This window comes from Tripterygium wilfordii, chromosome 14, assembly GCF_013401445.1.
Source record: "Tripterygium wilfordii isolate XIE 37 chromosome 14, ASM1340144v1, whole genome shotgun sequence".
Classification (NCBI taxonomy): Eukaryota; Viridiplantae; Streptophyta; class Magnoliopsida; order Celastrales; family Celastraceae; genus Tripterygium; species Tripterygium wilfordii.
In genome coordinates, this window is record NC_052245.1 from 1070262 (window position 1) to 1087059 (window position 16798).

At 37.4% G+C, this 16798-nt stretch overlaps 4 protein-coding genes across 4 annotated transcripts; 2 read left to right on the forward strand and 2 right to left on the reverse strand.

Annotated features, from left to right (window-relative positions):
• Positions 1 to 375: 375 nt before the first annotated feature.
• On the reverse strand, positions 376 to 1602 carry LOC120014407 (elongation of fatty acids protein 3-like). The gene has a single exon (XM_038866354.1). The coding sequence runs from the start codon at positions 1478 to 1480 to the stop codon at positions 596 to 598; it is 885 nt and encodes a 294-aa protein (XP_038722282.1). The 5' UTR covers positions 1481 to 1602; the 3' UTR covers positions 376 to 595.
• A 2856-nt stretch (positions 1603 to 4458) lies between these two features.
• LOC120014409 (E3 ubiquitin-protein ligase RNF185-like) lies at positions 4459 to 6365 on the forward strand. The gene is made up of 2 exons (XM_038866355.1): positions 4459 to 4722; positions 5359 to 6365. Exon 2 carries the CDS (start codon positions 5378 to 5380, stop codon positions 6062 to 6064), a length of 687 nt encoding a protein of 228 aa, XP_038722283.1. The 5' UTR covers positions 4459 to 4722; positions 5359 to 5377; the 3' UTR covers positions 6065 to 6365.
• Positions 6366 to 8541: 2176 nt separating this feature from the next.
• LOC120014406 (probable galacturonosyltransferase-like 2) lies at positions 8542 to 9930 on the forward strand. The gene has a single exon (XM_038866353.1). The coding sequence runs from the start codon at positions 8685 to 8687 to the stop codon at positions 9768 to 9770; it is 1086 nt and encodes a 361-aa protein (XP_038722281.1). The 5' UTR covers positions 8542 to 8684; the 3' UTR covers positions 9771 to 9930.
• Positions 9931 to 12468: 2538 nt separating this feature from the next.
• LOC120014405 (probable vacuolar amino acid transporter YPQ2) lies at positions 12469 to 15370 on the reverse strand. The gene is made up of 12 exons (XM_038866352.1): positions 15101 to 15370; positions 14953 to 14995; positions 14751 to 14777; positions 14228 to 14329; positions 14004 to 14107; positions 13733 to 13913; positions 13520 to 13624; positions 13335 to 13436; positions 13212 to 13232; positions 13055 to 13113; positions 12881 to 12971; positions 12469 to 12786 (listed from the first exon to the last, which is right to left on the reverse strand). The coding sequence occupies exons 1-12, from the start codon at positions 15325 to 15327 to the stop codon at positions 12712 to 12714; spliced, it is 1137 nt and encodes a 378-aa protein (XP_038722280.1). The 5' UTR covers positions 15328 to 15370; the 3' UTR covers positions 12469 to 12711.
• Between the last annotated feature and the right edge of the window lie 1428 nt (positions 15371 to 16798).

A 16798-nucleotide genomic window follows, 5' to 3' on the forward strand; every position in this document is an offset into this window, starting at 1 on the left:
CTCATAAAACAAGGTGCTGGGTGGGCACATACCATTCGGTGGCTCTAACCTCCCTTTATTGTCCTCTAGTTTTCACAACTAGTTTGGCTCCATGCATGTCATCACATCATTTGTCGCTGTTTCAAGTACCATAATTATATTTAATACACACAATATTTTTTTTAAATAATTGAGAACGACATGATACAAATTTGTTATTTGAACATTCGATATGGGACTAAACTCAAGTCATCATGTTCACGCTCACGTAAGTTTTTTATCTAACGACAGGATAAGTTAAGACAAAACTCAATACGTGAATGGGTAATATTGCTTAAATTCATATAGTTCGGTGCTAGAGCGATTCTTAATTACACATTATTAACAAGTCCGAAGTTATAAAAACAAGTGTTTGTATTATTGCTCCTCTATATGTTCATTTTAACATATTTGCTTACATAAACAAATTAATCTAGTCTGAAAAAACAGAGTGTAGTTATAGTAATTTACAGTTCACCGATCAACATTAACCCCACCGGCACGGCCATCTTCCTCTACGAAGAAAAAGCAGATAGAACAACAAAGTTTGCCTTGCACAAGTTGCTGCACTCAAGAGTCACTTTCCTTTCTCTTTCACTCTTTCTATCTCTGTTTCTGCTTTCACCTTCTTCTTTTTCCCCAAATGTATCTTCAAGTAGAAATTTAAGAACAACAACATAATTGCCCCATTAAGCACTGAATTGAACAACCAAGCTCCAATCCCATTACACCCACCTTTCAGAAAGTGCAACAAAAGCACCCCAACATGACAAACCAAATTACAACACAAAAGCACCATCTGACAGTTGATCACAAACGGATAGCACGCACTGGGCAATCCGATCGCCGTCCAAAATCGGTACCCGTAAACGACCGAGTACACTAGAGTTGTAAACAAAATTACGAGCACTTGAAAAGATTGAGAGAATTCGAGCCACAAGAAGCACATGAGCGTCAAGATTGAATTGTTGAAGAGCTGGAAATAAGCGAGTTTACGGCGTCGCAGGATGACGAAGAATGTGCGACCCATGTGGACGAATCGGGAGAGGTAATATACGTAGGACCAGAAGAATACCCGACCCGACGGTCGGGTCCCGAGTGGGAAACAGAGGAGCCATTGAAAGGGGGTTTTTGACCGGCGCCAGAACCATCGGGTCTCACGGATCTCGGCGGCGGCAGAGAGGAGGATGCCAGCGAAGATTGTGGCGGAGATTAAGGCCACCGATAGGCAGTGGAGAGCGGGGATGGGACCCAGCGGGACGGGTCTATCACGTCGGACAATAAGAAAAAGTAGGAGGTGGAGGAAAATTGATAGAGCGAGATAGAATGCAATAGCGGTGAATAGGAATGACCACGTGGAGCCCCATGATTGGGTGTGGCTCCACCGGAACCCGACTATTGATGGGTGCTCCGATAGATAGTATGCTAGAATCTGGACTGGGTTCCAGCGAGTAACAAACATCGTTTGACGGATCAGGAGACGATTGATCAGACGGTAGGGAAATCACCGTGGCAGCGGTGGTGGAGAGTCGTGTAGTTTTTGTGTCGGATGAAATTGGGGGGGGGGGGGTCTTTGGGTCCAAGTTTGGAGGGAGAGTTGCAGGACATGGAGGGGAGCGAGGGTTTGATTAAATCAGGGGACGTGGATGACTGGTGAGCATGACAAGCATGTAAATTTGTTAATCTTGCACGTGTGGTATTGGAAGATATTTGTTGGTCACGTGCGTGAAATTATCATTATAGTGTAAATCTTTGTCCACTTTAGTCATTAGGGGTGTAAACAGTTGGTTATGATATTTTTTTTTATATAAATTTAACCTATCAATCGTTCAGGTATCAATTATTATTTTGATTATTTTGTTAATTTTAAGTAATATTTTTTAAATAACTGACCAATCAATTAGTTTGACGATAGATTTATTTTCTATGATTTTTTAAAACACTCCTAATCCACTTGCAAAAGAAAAATAAGAGGTATATCTCTCTTCTTTTTGTGTAGTTTGTAACTATAATGAATAGAGCGATGGCATCATGATTTATTCTTTGCTATTTGCAGAATTTATTGGTAGTTTCCGGATCCCAAAACATGAAGTTAGATGGAGTAATTATATTTGTTTCCTTTATGAGTTATGACTTTATGTTGCTTCAATTGCAGCAAAAATATCACATGTTGAAAGGAGGAAATGTTAGATGTGCATCAAGCATTTTCCAATTCTACCACTACTTTTTTCCACTGATATGATTTGTCTTTTTGTACGTCTAGATTCTGGAGTGGGCACATATGAAATAATGAATGTGCATGTTGAATTATGCATGCAAAAGTTATGCATATAATTATATACACAACTAGGTGCAAGTGAATCGTTGATTGAACGATAATCACATTGTATATAAAAGATCATTCACTCATTAGGTCGTGGATTCGAATTCTACCATTCCCAAAATCTCTGTTTCAAAAAAAATAAAAAAATATACACAACTAGGTACACATGTTTTGCTTTGTGCTGATTGACCAACGACAGTGGACTTGAAATTAAAGCATGTAAATGAATTCCAAGTGTCAATGCTTACTACAACCATCAACATTTTTTTAAACGGAGAGAAAATTTGAATCCTGGTCACCGGAACGATAGAAACCATTCTTACTAATCATGAACGTTTAGTTTATTTCAATTATATTTTGTCTATTATCACTTTAGTTTTTTGGCCTTTCAATTATTAATGCCAGGTTTCTCTTATTGGACTCAACAAGAAAAGTGACATGAGTTTCTTAAAGTTCAGAAACAAAGGGTTAAAAAAACGTGCTTAATTGACATAATACTTTTAAGAGGAAAATGAATACATTCGAGTAATCATTATCTTAAAACAATTTTTTAGCTCAAACCAAAAGCATTAATATGATTATTTTATTTTTTTTAAAATGTAATAATATTAAAGTTAATGGGAACGAGACAAAGGCATTGAACAAAATTTCTGCCGACTTAGTTGTTACGGGACATTTGGTTCATAATTATGTGAGGTTAACATGAGATGAGTATGAGGTGAGCAAGAATTGAGTACGAGGTGAGTGTGGGGCGAACATGATCATATTTGGAATAACATAAAGATTAAGCGTGAGGGTTAGATTTTTAATAGAATAATTTTTATATTACCTTTTTTATTTTAAAAAAATAAAAACAACATTTTATAACAAGGGTAAAAAAATCTTTTATACATTAAAACTCATTATCTATTGTGGAGAACAACCATACTCATCATTTTGATGAGCTTGACTATTCTCCACAATAGAGAATAGAGAATTGAATAAGTTTGTGATTTCACCCTCTAAAAATCAACCAAACAAGAGAATATGTTAAATCACACCTTCATTTGATTTTTTTTCTTATTTAACATCCGTACAGTTTTTATTTACCAATCTAACAACCGGTTCAACATATTTTCTAATATACCATTCCAAGCCTACGTGACACAATGTATAAATTATTTTTCTCTCTCTTTTAGTGTATTTCACAATACGAATTCACTTTTTTTTTCTCTTTATCAAAAAGCACATGCAGAGAGAGCTTTATTAAAAGTATCTCATCTCTCTCTCCATATATATATATAAAAGCATACCCATAGAGATACATATTTAAATATTTAAATAAAAACATATACATATTTAAATAAAAACAGATACATTATAAGATACATGAAGCTTGTGAGATGTTTCAAGCTCAAACCCACATATATAATTATTGTCACTACTACGTAGATTCCATGACACTAATTCATATTAGGACATAACCTCCTAGTGTGTCCTACAGTGTTACAAAGACTGCAACGATGGGATCTGCGGGCACCATTTACAAAAAGTAAGGCATCATCAGTCACTTCCATGCATATGACATGAACTCTCTCTGCATAAAAGTAAAGCTGTAATAATGAGATAGAGAGAAATGAGACGCTTTTAAACCCCTCTCTGCATGCCTTTTGACAAAGAAAAAGAAAAGTGAATTCGTACAACATGAAATACACCACAAGATAGAGAAGAATTTATACATTTAGCCACGTAGGAATGAAATGATATATTAGAAAATATGTTGAATCGGATGCTAGGTTGGTAAATAAAAACGGTACGGATGCTAAATAAGAAAAAAAAAATCCCCTCATTTTCCTTTATAAAAAGTAAAAAACCAAACAAATGCCCCCTAGGCCCTAGTGCTGACACAGCTCATGAGCTAGGCTCAGTCCAGTTCGATTGATTGGTATAAGTACCAGTGTACCACTCATGTGGACCTAGCCCACCTTTACAGTTTAAAAGTTGGCATCATTGGCCCAGCCCATTATTTTCTAGGGAGAATAAAGAACTACGGATCTGATTGGTGATTTCTCAAACCTAACCACATTGTATCAACTAGAGCTGTCTGATCACCAACTCTAGGAGAACGTAAACCGTACGATGAAGCCACTAGTAAAGACAAGATACAACGTATGTAGACGAACACAAACCGCCCAAATCGTTTACCTGGGCCTGTAACGGAATCATCACAAGTTCTTCGAAACTTCCAATACAAGTTGGTTCTCTCACAATATTTGCGTTTGGACTCCCCAGATCGTCGTCTCAAACTTTCAGTATCGTCTCTCTCTCTCTCTCAGTCTCTCTGTATACGTGCTGTTCAACCGAATTGGGGCAATATCGTCAATAAGTCCATTGATCAAGCGGTTAGTATTCTGCATCTCTACCTTGATCGCGTCAATCTTGCTTTTCTTCTGATTTAATTTATGTCGACTGGGTGTCTGCTTAATTGCGTTGTTTATGCTGTTCATTATTTTATTTCTGATACGATCTTTGTATTGGAGGGTTTGGCGTTTGAGGTAGGTAAGATTTGGATTTGAACAATTAGATGGCTTGGGTATTCTTGTTTGATTCGATTTAGGGTAATTTGTATAACTTGGTTTCTTTGATGATTGTACTGAAAGATTCTGGCTTTTGAATCTTGACGTTGAACTGTTTGATGTCTAGATTCCATGGTTTCTTCCGATGGAGGATTAGAATTTTCGCCATTAGATTTTAGAGTTTGGGGATGGAAAATGTCAAACATTTATGTTGTTGTGATAGAGTTTTCTCGTCCAGGTTCAAAGAAATCGGGTATCTGAGAAACGTTTAGTTTGATTTTAGTGCTACTCTCCTATTGATTGAATCTATCCAGCCTTACTGGTAAGAAGTTTATGCAGGCTTAGTATAAAAATATTGCCTTTTTATGGTCAATGTTATAACATTTGCAAGGTTTTAAGTAAAAATCATGTAATCTTTCGTCTGTCTCGGATTTATTCATTTGAGGTTCTTGCTGATGACAGGTGGGTTGAAGGTCAGGAGATGGCAGGTGAATTTGGGGAATCGACAAGCTTTCCGCCACAAAGTGCATCTTACTCTGGAAATACTGCCGCCAATGATCCTGGTGATTTTGAATGCAATATCTGCTTCGAATTGGCGCAGGACCCAATTGTGACCCTTTGTGGTCATCTCTATTGTTGGCCATGTTTATACAGATGGCTACATCATCACTCGCATTCCCAAGAATGTCCAGTTTGTAAGGCGCTCGTACAAGAGGAAAAATTGGTGCCTCTGTATGGCAGGGGGAAAACTCAAACTGACCCGCGATCAAAATCTTATCCTGGCATTAACATTCCTAATCGACCAGCTGGACAAAGGCCAGAAACAGCTCCTCCCCCTGGAAGAAATCAATTACCTAATCATGGTTTTGGATTGATGGGGGGATTTGTTCCAATGGCGACTGCGAGGATTGGAAACTTCACTCTTGCCACTGCTTTTGGTGGTCTCTCGCTCTTCCCGTCTTTATTCAATTTCCAGTTTCATGGGTTCCCGGATGCAACTGTGTATGGAACAACTTCAGGTTTTCCTTATGGATTTAACACCTTCCATGGTGGCCATGTGCATGGATTCCCCCAGCAAACAGGCAGAGGACAACGGGCAGATACAGTTTTGAAGAATCTTCTTCTCTTGATTGGCTTCTTGGTGATTCTTGCTCTCCTTTGCTGGTAAATGGGAAGTGAATAAGGATGCTACTTCAATTCAAAGCATTACTTCTGCTCTAGTAGAATATATTATGTACTTTTAGTTATCTGTTCGAGTCTGTAAATACAATAGCCTCTTCGGTGGCTTACTTTGATGTTTTAAGAGTTTCATGCGATGACAAATTACTTCCCATGTCGCGTATCGTTTCTAATTATGTGTTTTGCATGTAAAGCTTCCGAGCTTTCTCCACTCTCTGGCTATGGATGTGCAAATGTAAATGTAGATTGTTTTTCTTCCTCTCAAGTAAGGATCTTTTATTTGTGCTTTTGTCATTTGATGTTGAGAGACTGAGCTGAACAAATCAGTAGTGTTTGAATCTGTCCCACATGTATGATTTTTGGTGCTCAAGGGCTGGGAGGCGTAGGGTCATTAAATGCCAATGCCACCATGGGGTACCCATGTTGAGGACTTTTTAAAGTTTGTTTGATAAGTATGACTGGCAGCTCGTGGCGTCTGATTGTGTAACAGAAGTCGTATTTCTGCAGTTATGAGTCTGAATTGATACATTAGTCCCCCTTCTCTCTGGTTGTTGGGGCAATCAATAGGATAGCAATGGCACAATCCCTTCAAAATCAACAGATGGCTTGATGGGTCTTGAGAATTCAGTATTGTTTATTTCATGCCTAATTGGTGAAGAAGGTTTGGTTCGTTCTCTCTTTGATCCCATTTACAAGTCTCTTTCTTTTTGAATGCAATGTAGAAGCTTCATGTAGTGAAATTGGGCTGCGTTTCCTACAATGGGCTGGACCTCTCAAGGTTACTATATGGTCGAGGTCAAAGAAAACTAGAAATGGGCCGTACTTTACCAATACTGGATTTGATGTGGCCCATCGGCCATGCTTCGTGCTTAACTCCAGCTTTGTTTTGTTAGGCGCTTCATAGACTGTTCTCAATAGTTCATAGATTACCGACAAAAGCTGGTCATACATACACCATAAAAAAAAAGTTAGTAGTAATCGTCACGAAAAATCGGAATTTTCCGCAAACAGACAAAGTTGAGACAACCAACTTCTCGCAATGGGGTTGACTTCTTGACCCACCCACGTTTGGTGTCGGTGAGGAACCGATCGCGCAAATCACTCTCTATATGTGAAAAAAATGCGAACGCACGAAATAAAGTTCCCATGTTAATTCATACATTTACTTTCTTATCATTAAAAAAACATCAATGATAATAAATATTTTAGCAGTTGATATTCCAATTATTTCAACTGTTGCTGAGTAATACGCACGTGATTTTATTTGTGATACATGTGGAGTACACGAATTCATTGAACAGATTGGATATACTCACTACTGATGAGATGTTTAGCATTTTGAAAAAGAGACCAACTGTGAAAAGCGTGAAGGCAAATACATGTTAATAGTTGGAAGGCTGTTCGTGAGATATAAGGTTGGAGCACATGGTGGTGTTTGGTACTAATATTTGTGGGCTTTAATGAATTGCAACTACTAATAATTGATAATTAAACACACTTATTAAAGGGCATGTTAAATGCATGTGAGGTGCACATGCCCCATTTTCAATAATAATGTAATTGAATGTGTACCATGTTTTTTAGTAGCTTAATTCTAAATTTGGAGATACTCCTCTAATTTCTCCAGCTTTTAATTTCTATTAGTGTCTCTATCTATTCCCATGGACAACCCCTACTTTTATCTTCTCTTCATTATCAATAATAAAGTAACAAGCCTGGGTGGCAATTAAAGGGGGTCCCAATAGAGAGCAACGTGTCCAACATTTCTTTGTTTTTTCTGCCCTGCAATTTAAAGACTTGGGCAGATGTGGACGTACAAAGGTGATGTACTGATGTGGCCTCCTCTTTCCACATAAATCTAGGGGAAGACCATGTTACTTGGGTTAGGTATCCGATCATAAGACAGGCGTGGGACATTGATAATCAAGTCTCTTCTCTTGTAATTAATTGTTGCCCCAAAAGTTCCGCAACCAAGAATGTAAATATATTTTCCCCCTCTCTCCAGAAAATATCAGTCGTCAAAACTGGTCATCTTATATTATAATTCAAATTTCAGATCTTTTCCAATCATCCATAAAGTATATACCAATAACTTTGATATATATATAAACCGCAGCAATATCTCTAGTTTTGATAAAGATTTATGGTGCGTGCATGCCGTATTGATAATCTTAATAACGAAGAAAGACAAAACATGCAAAAGATTAAAAGGAGCTTAGTGTTGGCTGATTTTCATAATCCTTGACTTTAAGATGGCGGTAATTAGGCTAGTAATAGTAAAATTTGCTTTTGAAATTCTTAATTGTTTGTTATTCACATGCTAATAATAATATCATTACACCCGAGTCATTAGTTTGAATGATAAAGATGATCAGGGTTCGAATCTATCTTCATCCTTTTCAAAAAAAATAATAATATCATATACGGTTGTAGGTTCGAAGAAGAGTAAAATAAATGCAATGTTTTGAAATCCATTGACCTACACGTGGATTCAAAGACAAGTTGAAATCATAATTAAGTTGTGTCCTCTTGCTCACTAAATTTAAAAGCCAGAACCCACATTGACAATTTGACTCCCCCAACCCTCTTCACTTTTGAAAACACAAACCATGCTCACACTTCCTCAGCCACCACCACAACAACCACCACCTCTCCGCTACCACCACCACCACCACCACCGTCATTCCCATTTCCTTCTCTTGTTCTTCATGCTAAGTCCTCTAATTATCAACACAAGCAATGCTTACAAATTCAAAGAGGCTCCACAATTCTACAACTCCCCCACATGCCCTCCCCTTCACAGTAACAACAACATCATGTGCTCTAATGAAGCCGTCCACGTGGCAATGACCCTCGACGCCGCGTACCTCCGAGGCTCCATGGCCGCGATTTTATCCGTCCTTCAGCACACCTCCTGCCCCGAAAACATAGTCTTCCATTTTGTCTCCTCCGACACCGCCTCCAATTCCCTTTACACCACCATCACCACCTCCTTCCCTTACCTAAACTCCCAGCTCTACCACTTCGACGACACGGCCGTCTCCGGCCTAATCTCTACCTCAATCCGCTCCGCCCTCGATTGCCCCTTAAACTATGCAAGAAACTATCTCGCCAATCTCCTCCCTCTATGTGTGCGACGTGTCGTGTACTTAGATTCCGATTTAGTCCTCGTCGACGACATTGCGAAACTCTCAGCGACTTATTTACCGGACGGTGTGGTATTGGCAGCGCCAGAGTACTGTAACGCGAATTTCACTTCTTACTTTACTCCTACGTTTTGGGCCAACCCGACATTGTCATTAACATTCGCGGGTCGGAGCGCGTGTTACTTTAATACGGGCGTGATGGTGATTGATTTGGAGAGATGGAGAGAAGGGGATTATACGAGAAAGATTGTGGAGTGGATGGAGCTCCAGAAACGAATTCGGATCTACGAATTGGGTTCTTTGCCTCCGTTTTTGCTGGTATTTGCGGGTAATATTGCTCCGGTGGATCATCGATGGAACCAACACGGACTTGGAGGGGACAATTTTAGGGGATTGTGTAGGGACTTGCATCCGGGTCCGGTTAGTCTGTTGCATTGGAGCGGAAAGGGCAAGCCATGGGTTCGACTTGACTCGAGCCGGCCCTGTCCGTTAGATGCTTTGTGGGCCCCTTATGATCTCTTGCAGATGCCTTTCGCTATTGAGTCTTAAAACAACATATATAGATTATAGATTCGTAAAGCCGGCAATTGACAAAGCTCACAATGCGTCTTTTTTTTTTTTTTGGTATTGTTTTTGACTTTGTAAAGAGTAAATTACAGTAATGATTAAAAGACTATAAGTGGAAATATATGAGGAGTTATTCAATTTCTGTGTTATTTTCTTTGGATGTAGTATTTTCTAACCGCTAGATTAGATTTCTGGAAATCCAAACCCAAACACAAACAAATCAAAGATTTTGTTCACTCTAAGTCACGGGCCACATAGTCACACAGATTTATTCTTTTTGGGTTGTCGTTATTGGTTCTTAGATCAAAAAACACGTTTTTATTTGATAGGTGCAAAACCTTTATTTATGTATCATTCATTTGAGTCAATCCGACACTCTTTGATTATATAGTAGTAACTTTAATTGTAACGTTAGCTTTCCTTTAATATCTACTTAACAATTTTTTTTGTCTGGCTAAAGCAAGACAATTATCGTTGGACCGACTAATTATTGTGTTTACTGGTACTAATTAGGTAAAAGAAGAATCACCTAAAAGTAATTGGGAATTTAAGGCATTGTCTGGCCATCGTTCGAATTCAAACCAAATATTGTAGCCTGCCTTTTGCAAGTGCATGTACCATTTACTTTAAAAAGAATATTGATTTGATTCCTAATCTTACCTTGATAATTAAAGGTGACAATAAAGTAGCTCTAATTACGGCCTATTTACTTTGGTTATTAAAAAAAAAGGCCTATTCACTTTAATCAAGGAGAAATCTAAGGCACCCCCATACAATTAATGCCCGTCAATCTAGTCAACCTGCATGCTGCATTACAGTATTCATATTGCAGCCGTGGCCGTGGGGGGTCGTCGAGTATTGGGACTGACACAGTGGACACTAATAAAATGATACTAGATTCTCAAATTTCGTCAACTTATCAAAGTTTCACACCTAATTAAGGGACGTAACATGGGGAATAATTAATGATAATGGGTTCACTTACATTATAATTATTAATAAATGACCAAATCTTGCATTGGATAAATTAAACAAGTATTACACCCGAGCTATTAGTTGGAGTGATAACAATGGTGCGTTTCACCCTGATAATCAGGGCTCGAATTCTCCCTCCCCGTTTCAAAAGAAATAAACAAATATTTTTTAAAAAAATAGTAGTATACTATGACCATCTTTAGTCCCTTGTTGAAGCCTATAGAATTACCTAAGAAATTATGTTTATTTTTTAGTGTATTAAAATGTGAACAACTTAATTTGAGGCAATTAAATGGACTTGATTGGGGAATTGCATTGTCAAGTACCTATTAACCTAGATATAGTTAGTTACAAGATCATGCTCGGTTGCTTTCATTGTTTAATGGTCCGAAAGAAGTGGTTGTTGCTTTGCTATAATAAAATCAAAGGGAGAGGACGACATGCAACCTATTTGACATACATTATTGTCCCACCTAAAAGCACTAATTAGGCAAGTAACAACAAAAAGAAAGATTGAAAACAATATTTCTGATTAGAAATAACCTTAACAACATAGATATATCTATGACTAGCTAGCTAGGTGGAAGTTTCTTATGTACAATCGAAGCATTTACATGAATGACATATATGACCTAACTTGTGAAAACAATTGCCCAACCACGACAGCGGACCAAAAGCTTTATTTCACACATTAGCGATGTCAAAGTTGACCTTTTTAAGGATAAAATTGTGTGGGCCTTAGGTCTATAACGAACAATACCTCATTCGAATTGGATTTATGTGGTTCATATGATATGCATTGATGTACATATACTCGCAAACACTAAAACAAAAACATAGAAAAAGGAGGTTGTTGCTAGTAAGTACTGAGCAGGAACAACCATGGCAGCATGATATGATCATTTTTAGTAGGGTTGTAAGAAAATTATCTTAAAATCCTAATTGAAACTGATTCAATGGTCGGTTATTTTAAAAAAAATATTTAATGAGAACCGATGAAAGGCCGATAGAATAACTAAAATAATCACCGATAACCAATTGATCGATCAGTTAAATTATTGTCAAAAAATTGAAAAAAAAATAAAAAATCCTGACCTTAGCTCACAGGTTCACATGGCTTGGTGTTTAACCAATTATGATTAAATTGTGTTATATTTAGAGATTTTCGCTTTAATTTGCATCAAAAGCAAATATCCAAGTTGGTACAAATTTAATTAAGTAAACTAATGGAGTTTTCAACTTCTTCAGTTTCAACCGAACCATAAAAAGAGATCGATGAAGCAATGAAGTAAAGCTAATAAAATGACGTACCAATGCCGAATAGGTCGGTGGATTGGATTGGGCTGAATTTCATTTGTTTCAGTTTGGAGCTAGAAGCTGCTCCACATAAGTTCGGGCCAAGAGCCCAAGGTATTGGCCCACGTTTTAGTAAATCGCAAAAGAAAGGAACAACAGGGAATGAGATGAGCTAAACGGACGAAACAAAAAGGGACTGGGCCATTAGTCCAAGCCTTCTCCACATATCCTCTAATAAGCCCAGTACACGGCCCAAACATAGTTATAAAAATGATAAAATACCAGTGATAACCATCTTAGAAACATCCAAGCAATGTATGACATGTATTCATTGGATATGATTTTCAATGACTCTTGCTATAATGTCACCACGTATGCATGTCACACACTGTTGGATGCTTTTGAAATAATTATTACTGAGATCCCTCCAAACATTGTTGTCACTCAAAAGAAACGAAGTAATCCACACTCCTCCAAGTAAATTCGTAATTACTCATTCCGCAATTTAAAAAAAAAAAAAAGAACTAAGAATTTAGAGCATAATCTCAAGAGCCTCAAGCATATGGAGGGGTCACATTGAACAATCTCAGTAGTCACTAGTAAATAGAAACTTGATTATTCCAAAAATGGAAGGCAATATTGCCATCAATCATCAGGCTTTACTTGGGTCCGTGAAGTCTGCTCCATTCTTTGGGAAGTATCTGTAGTAAATGTACTGCAACAAAATCTATAAACAAATTCTTGTTAAGGTTTTTGCACAACATATATTTACATAAGCAGAATAGTGTTAATTATTGAATAATATATAAAGACAAGGATACAAATAAGTCGAGTGCGACACAGACGACTGCATCCAGTAGCCAAGGCAAATTGGGCTTTATTTTCTCCCATTCCCTGGTTCTAACAACAATACTGCATTCAGTCACACACACAGAAGGTTAGATCTGCGAAGGAAATGAAAATTTTTCCTAGCTACTCATTGAGCAGAGACAAACCTTAAGACATAACTGAGGTTGGCCAGCAGAGCAAATATGAACATCAGCGGGTTCAAGCCCTGTATATATGTCCCAAAGAAAAATTAACAATCAAGGGTTTAATTTAGTGAGATGAAGAAATTAAAAGGTTGTGTGTATATATATATATATTCATTACCTCCACGCTACCTCTTTTAACCTGGTAAATGAAGGAAATATATATATAACTTCAATTAGCCAGATATCATGAGAAAAATTAACCAAAACAAAGAGAATCACAAGGGTTGTAATGGTTACTTACGTTCAACAATATTTGAGGGATTCGGCCTCCCATATAAATAGCAGCCATCAACCATCCCAACCATTGTCCAAAAGCACTGTGCTCCATCCCACCTGCACCTTCCTGCTCTATACTTGTAAGTAAACAATGGAAAGAACATATAAATTGAATGAATATCAATCGTCCATTAACTAATTATGTCATACATGCAAGAGTAATCTTCTTCCAGTAAATCCCATGTATGCTTCTGACAAACCCTTGCTTTGGAAGGGCAAGTTGAGCGATGTAGCAAAGAATGTCCCATATCCAACCTTAAAATCAATAGTTTCATGAATAACTAGTTAGTTAAATTAGGTAGTATATATGCAATGGAGAATACGGTGCCTCTTGTGGTTGGAGCTTGCAAGTTGAATACTCACAGATCTTGGGATTGACCTAGCCTGGCTAACAGTTCTATTAGTTGGAGCAGGAGTGGTAGTGGTTGTCTCATCTTCAGACGACGAATCGCTGTCAACTTCCATTGCCGGAGGACCACTTTTAGCTACCCTTAAGTATGTTCTAAATGGTGGCGTACCACTTCCAGCCAGAGATCTAGCTGACCTGGACTCAGATAAATAAATGTTGTCATGGACACAAAATATGGTAGGCAAGACACAAAAGTTTAAGGATAACAAAATCAAAACAACATACGTATAATAGAACTCCCTGCGAGGAGTTGGTTTTGGTGGGCCCCTGGGTATTGGTATTCCTGAATCGGCTGTCTTGGATCTCAAAGGCCTTTTCTCGTCCCCATCCTGTGTATATATTTTTTGTTAAAAAAAACTCAGCAATTCAGGGATAATGTATTTAATATGTGTAAAGTATATGATACAGTCAAATTAATCAAGTGTATATTATTATATATATATGCATACCTGTTGGTCTACAGTGTCCATTCGTTTGCGTTTGCACCACCTGTATACGTGATCATAGTATAAGCCTTGCAGCGCCAGTACAAGAGTGCTTATCGTGTAGAGCTGGAAGTATTTGCAAAACACCAAACAAAAAATAGTAACTGGCTAAGTGAAATATGATTAGAAGAATATCGTAGCTTTCTCTCTTTAGTGTTTCCCTATCCTATCATATAGTTATTTATTCAGTGTAAATTTTTTTTGGTTACAAAGAATGACACCATACGATCTTACCCGATGAACATTCAATATAAATTTAAATTCGGACCGTTAAATCCATGTAAAAAATGTTTCTACTTGACGACATGGTAAAAATATTATAGAGGGAAACGAATCAGATCCTTCTAATACGGAAGTTATAAGAAGGGTCCATCTCCCTAACCCTAATTATCCAAATTTAGAAATATTGAAATACTACTGTTTAATCACTACTTTCCAAGAAGAACAATAATACGAAAGACAAAAAACCAAATTAAACAGCCATTACCAGAGCAGTGTAGAACTGAGTGGGTAACTGCATCCACAACACAAAAGTACAATCAAAATCACAGCCCCATAATCTTACAACAAAGATAAAATAAATAAATAAATAAAAAGACAGAAGATAAGCTTAATAATGTTCATTAATATTAAAAGAACATGAAACAAACTGATAGTGTATGTAGCTTTAGCAAGAACCATATACTAACCGTTGCAGGTTCCAGAAGACAACCCACAAGATTGAATGCATCACTGCACCACCACCACCACCACCAAAACCAAAAATCAAATTAACAGTGAATATATTAAAAAGCATTCATCTCGATTTTATGATAGAGATCGGATGAGAGAACGAACCCGGCGACCCAAGTGAGGAGGAAAGTGAGTGAAACGCCGTGGCTAGACTTGGTGTTGAAGTTAGTTATGATTTGAGGGATTTCCGCAACTCCCCAACAAACCAGACTCATTACTCCAAAACCGAACGAGTACTTGTCTTTGGTGTTGCAAAGGCAGTCCTTGAAGTACTTCTCTACCCAACCCACACAGGGTTTCTTCTCCCTCGCACAGTAATATGCCTCCGACATAACCCTCCTCTCTCTCTCTAGTCTCTGTAGCGGCTTGGCTTTATGATGCTTTTAATGACTAATGACTGTGTTTTTGTTGGCGATACATTCGATGGGCCTGGCCATTTATATAAACAATCAGCAATAAAAGCAGCCAAAACGACAGACGCGATCGTCGTTTTATTGGTTAAAAACTGTGAAAAGGAGCAATTAAAGTGCGGAAACTGAGGTACTCTACGGTCGTACAGATTCTCTTCCCTTAATCGATGTTGTTTACTTGCCTAAATGGACGGTATAGATCTAATAGGACAATTAATTAATCAGCCATCTTAAAAATTAGTATTTTTAAGTGTCCTAAATAAGATGTGTCACGCAAAAAATGATTTACTTTATTTTCAATTTAAATACAACGGATCCATAAAAATTCAGTAATTACTTGAGACATCATCTTCGAGTGTATGTTTAGTGAGTCGTATATATGTATTTATAACCAACATCACACTTATGACATAATATTGACGGTATAACAAGGGTTATAAATTGAGATTATGTTGCTATTTTGTTAACTAGTTTTGTTACCCGCCATGAAAATGAAATCTCAAAATAAAGGATGACTAGCTAGTTGTATAATGCAGCCAAACAATATGAGATATTTTATGATTTCACAGAGTATATCCTACGAATTTTCACAGAGTATCCAGTGATGCCTTCGCATCTAGTTAATGATACTTGATGCTCTATCTTTAAGGGGTATTTACCTATACAGTTTTTCAGAACATGAGGGGGATCGAAGCCGATGACGTGCCAGCGCTGTGTATAGAATTTGTTGTCATTGTGTTGTCATCATGAAGCTTAGTGTTAGCAAGTGGAGGAGGATATATGATGACAGATATCGACCTAATCCTCTCAGAAAAAACAGAGCACGCACATGCGACAGAACGGCGACAGTGCGCTGCAACTCGGAGATTAATGAACACATGGGACACATGTCCACCATTTGTCTTGCCTATCCCTTTATGTTTTGTTGGGACACAAGAGTGCATGACATTATCATAGCTGATTTGGCAAAATCGTTTCAACTCGAAAGGTTATGAGTTCGATACTCATTGCAACAATATCTTTTGCGATTACGTGTTGAATTTTGCTCCAACTTATCTATCGTCAAATAAATTTTTTTTGTATACTCGGACCTAACCTAATGACATGAGTTTAGAGTCATATTGAATAAATGACCATTATTGCACCTCATTTTTTACTAAGTACACCTCACTTTAGTGTATTTTTTAAAGGGTTAATGGGGTGTATTTAGTAAAAAATGAGGTGCAAATAATGTTCATCGATTGAATATTGTCTAAAGGAGAAAATTGTATGATCGATGTTTTTCTCAATTACCAAAAACAAACATAAATTAATAACGTAAGAACCCATATATGTTATCTTTATTAATAATTGAATAATTACTAATTGATCGTTAATTGGAAGGGGCGATTAC

Coding starts and splice junctions, on each gene's coding strand:
- LOC120014405 (XM_038866352.1), bottom strand. CDS start 15,327: ATGTCGGAGGCATATTACTGTGCGAGGGAGAAGAAACCCTGTGTGGGT. Junction 14,996..15,100: donor CTCCTCACTTGGGTCGCCGG/GTTCGTTCTCTC, acceptor GTGGTGGTGCAG/TGATGCATTCAATCTTGTGG. Junction 13,114..13,211: donor TTAAAAGAGGTAGCGTGGAG/GTAATGAATATA, acceptor ACATATATACAG/GGCTTGAACCCGCTGATGTT.
- LOC120014409 (XM_038866355.1), top strand. CDS start 5,378: ATGGCAGGTGAATTTGGGGAATCGACAAGCTTTCCGCCACAAAGTGCA.
- LOC120014407 (XM_038866354.1), bottom strand. CDS start 1,480: ATGTTTGTTACTCGCTGGAACCCAGTCCAGATTCTAGCATACTATCTA.
- LOC120014406 (XM_038866353.1), top strand. CDS start 8,685: ATGCTCACACTTCCTCAGCCACCACCACAACAACCACCACCTCTCCGC.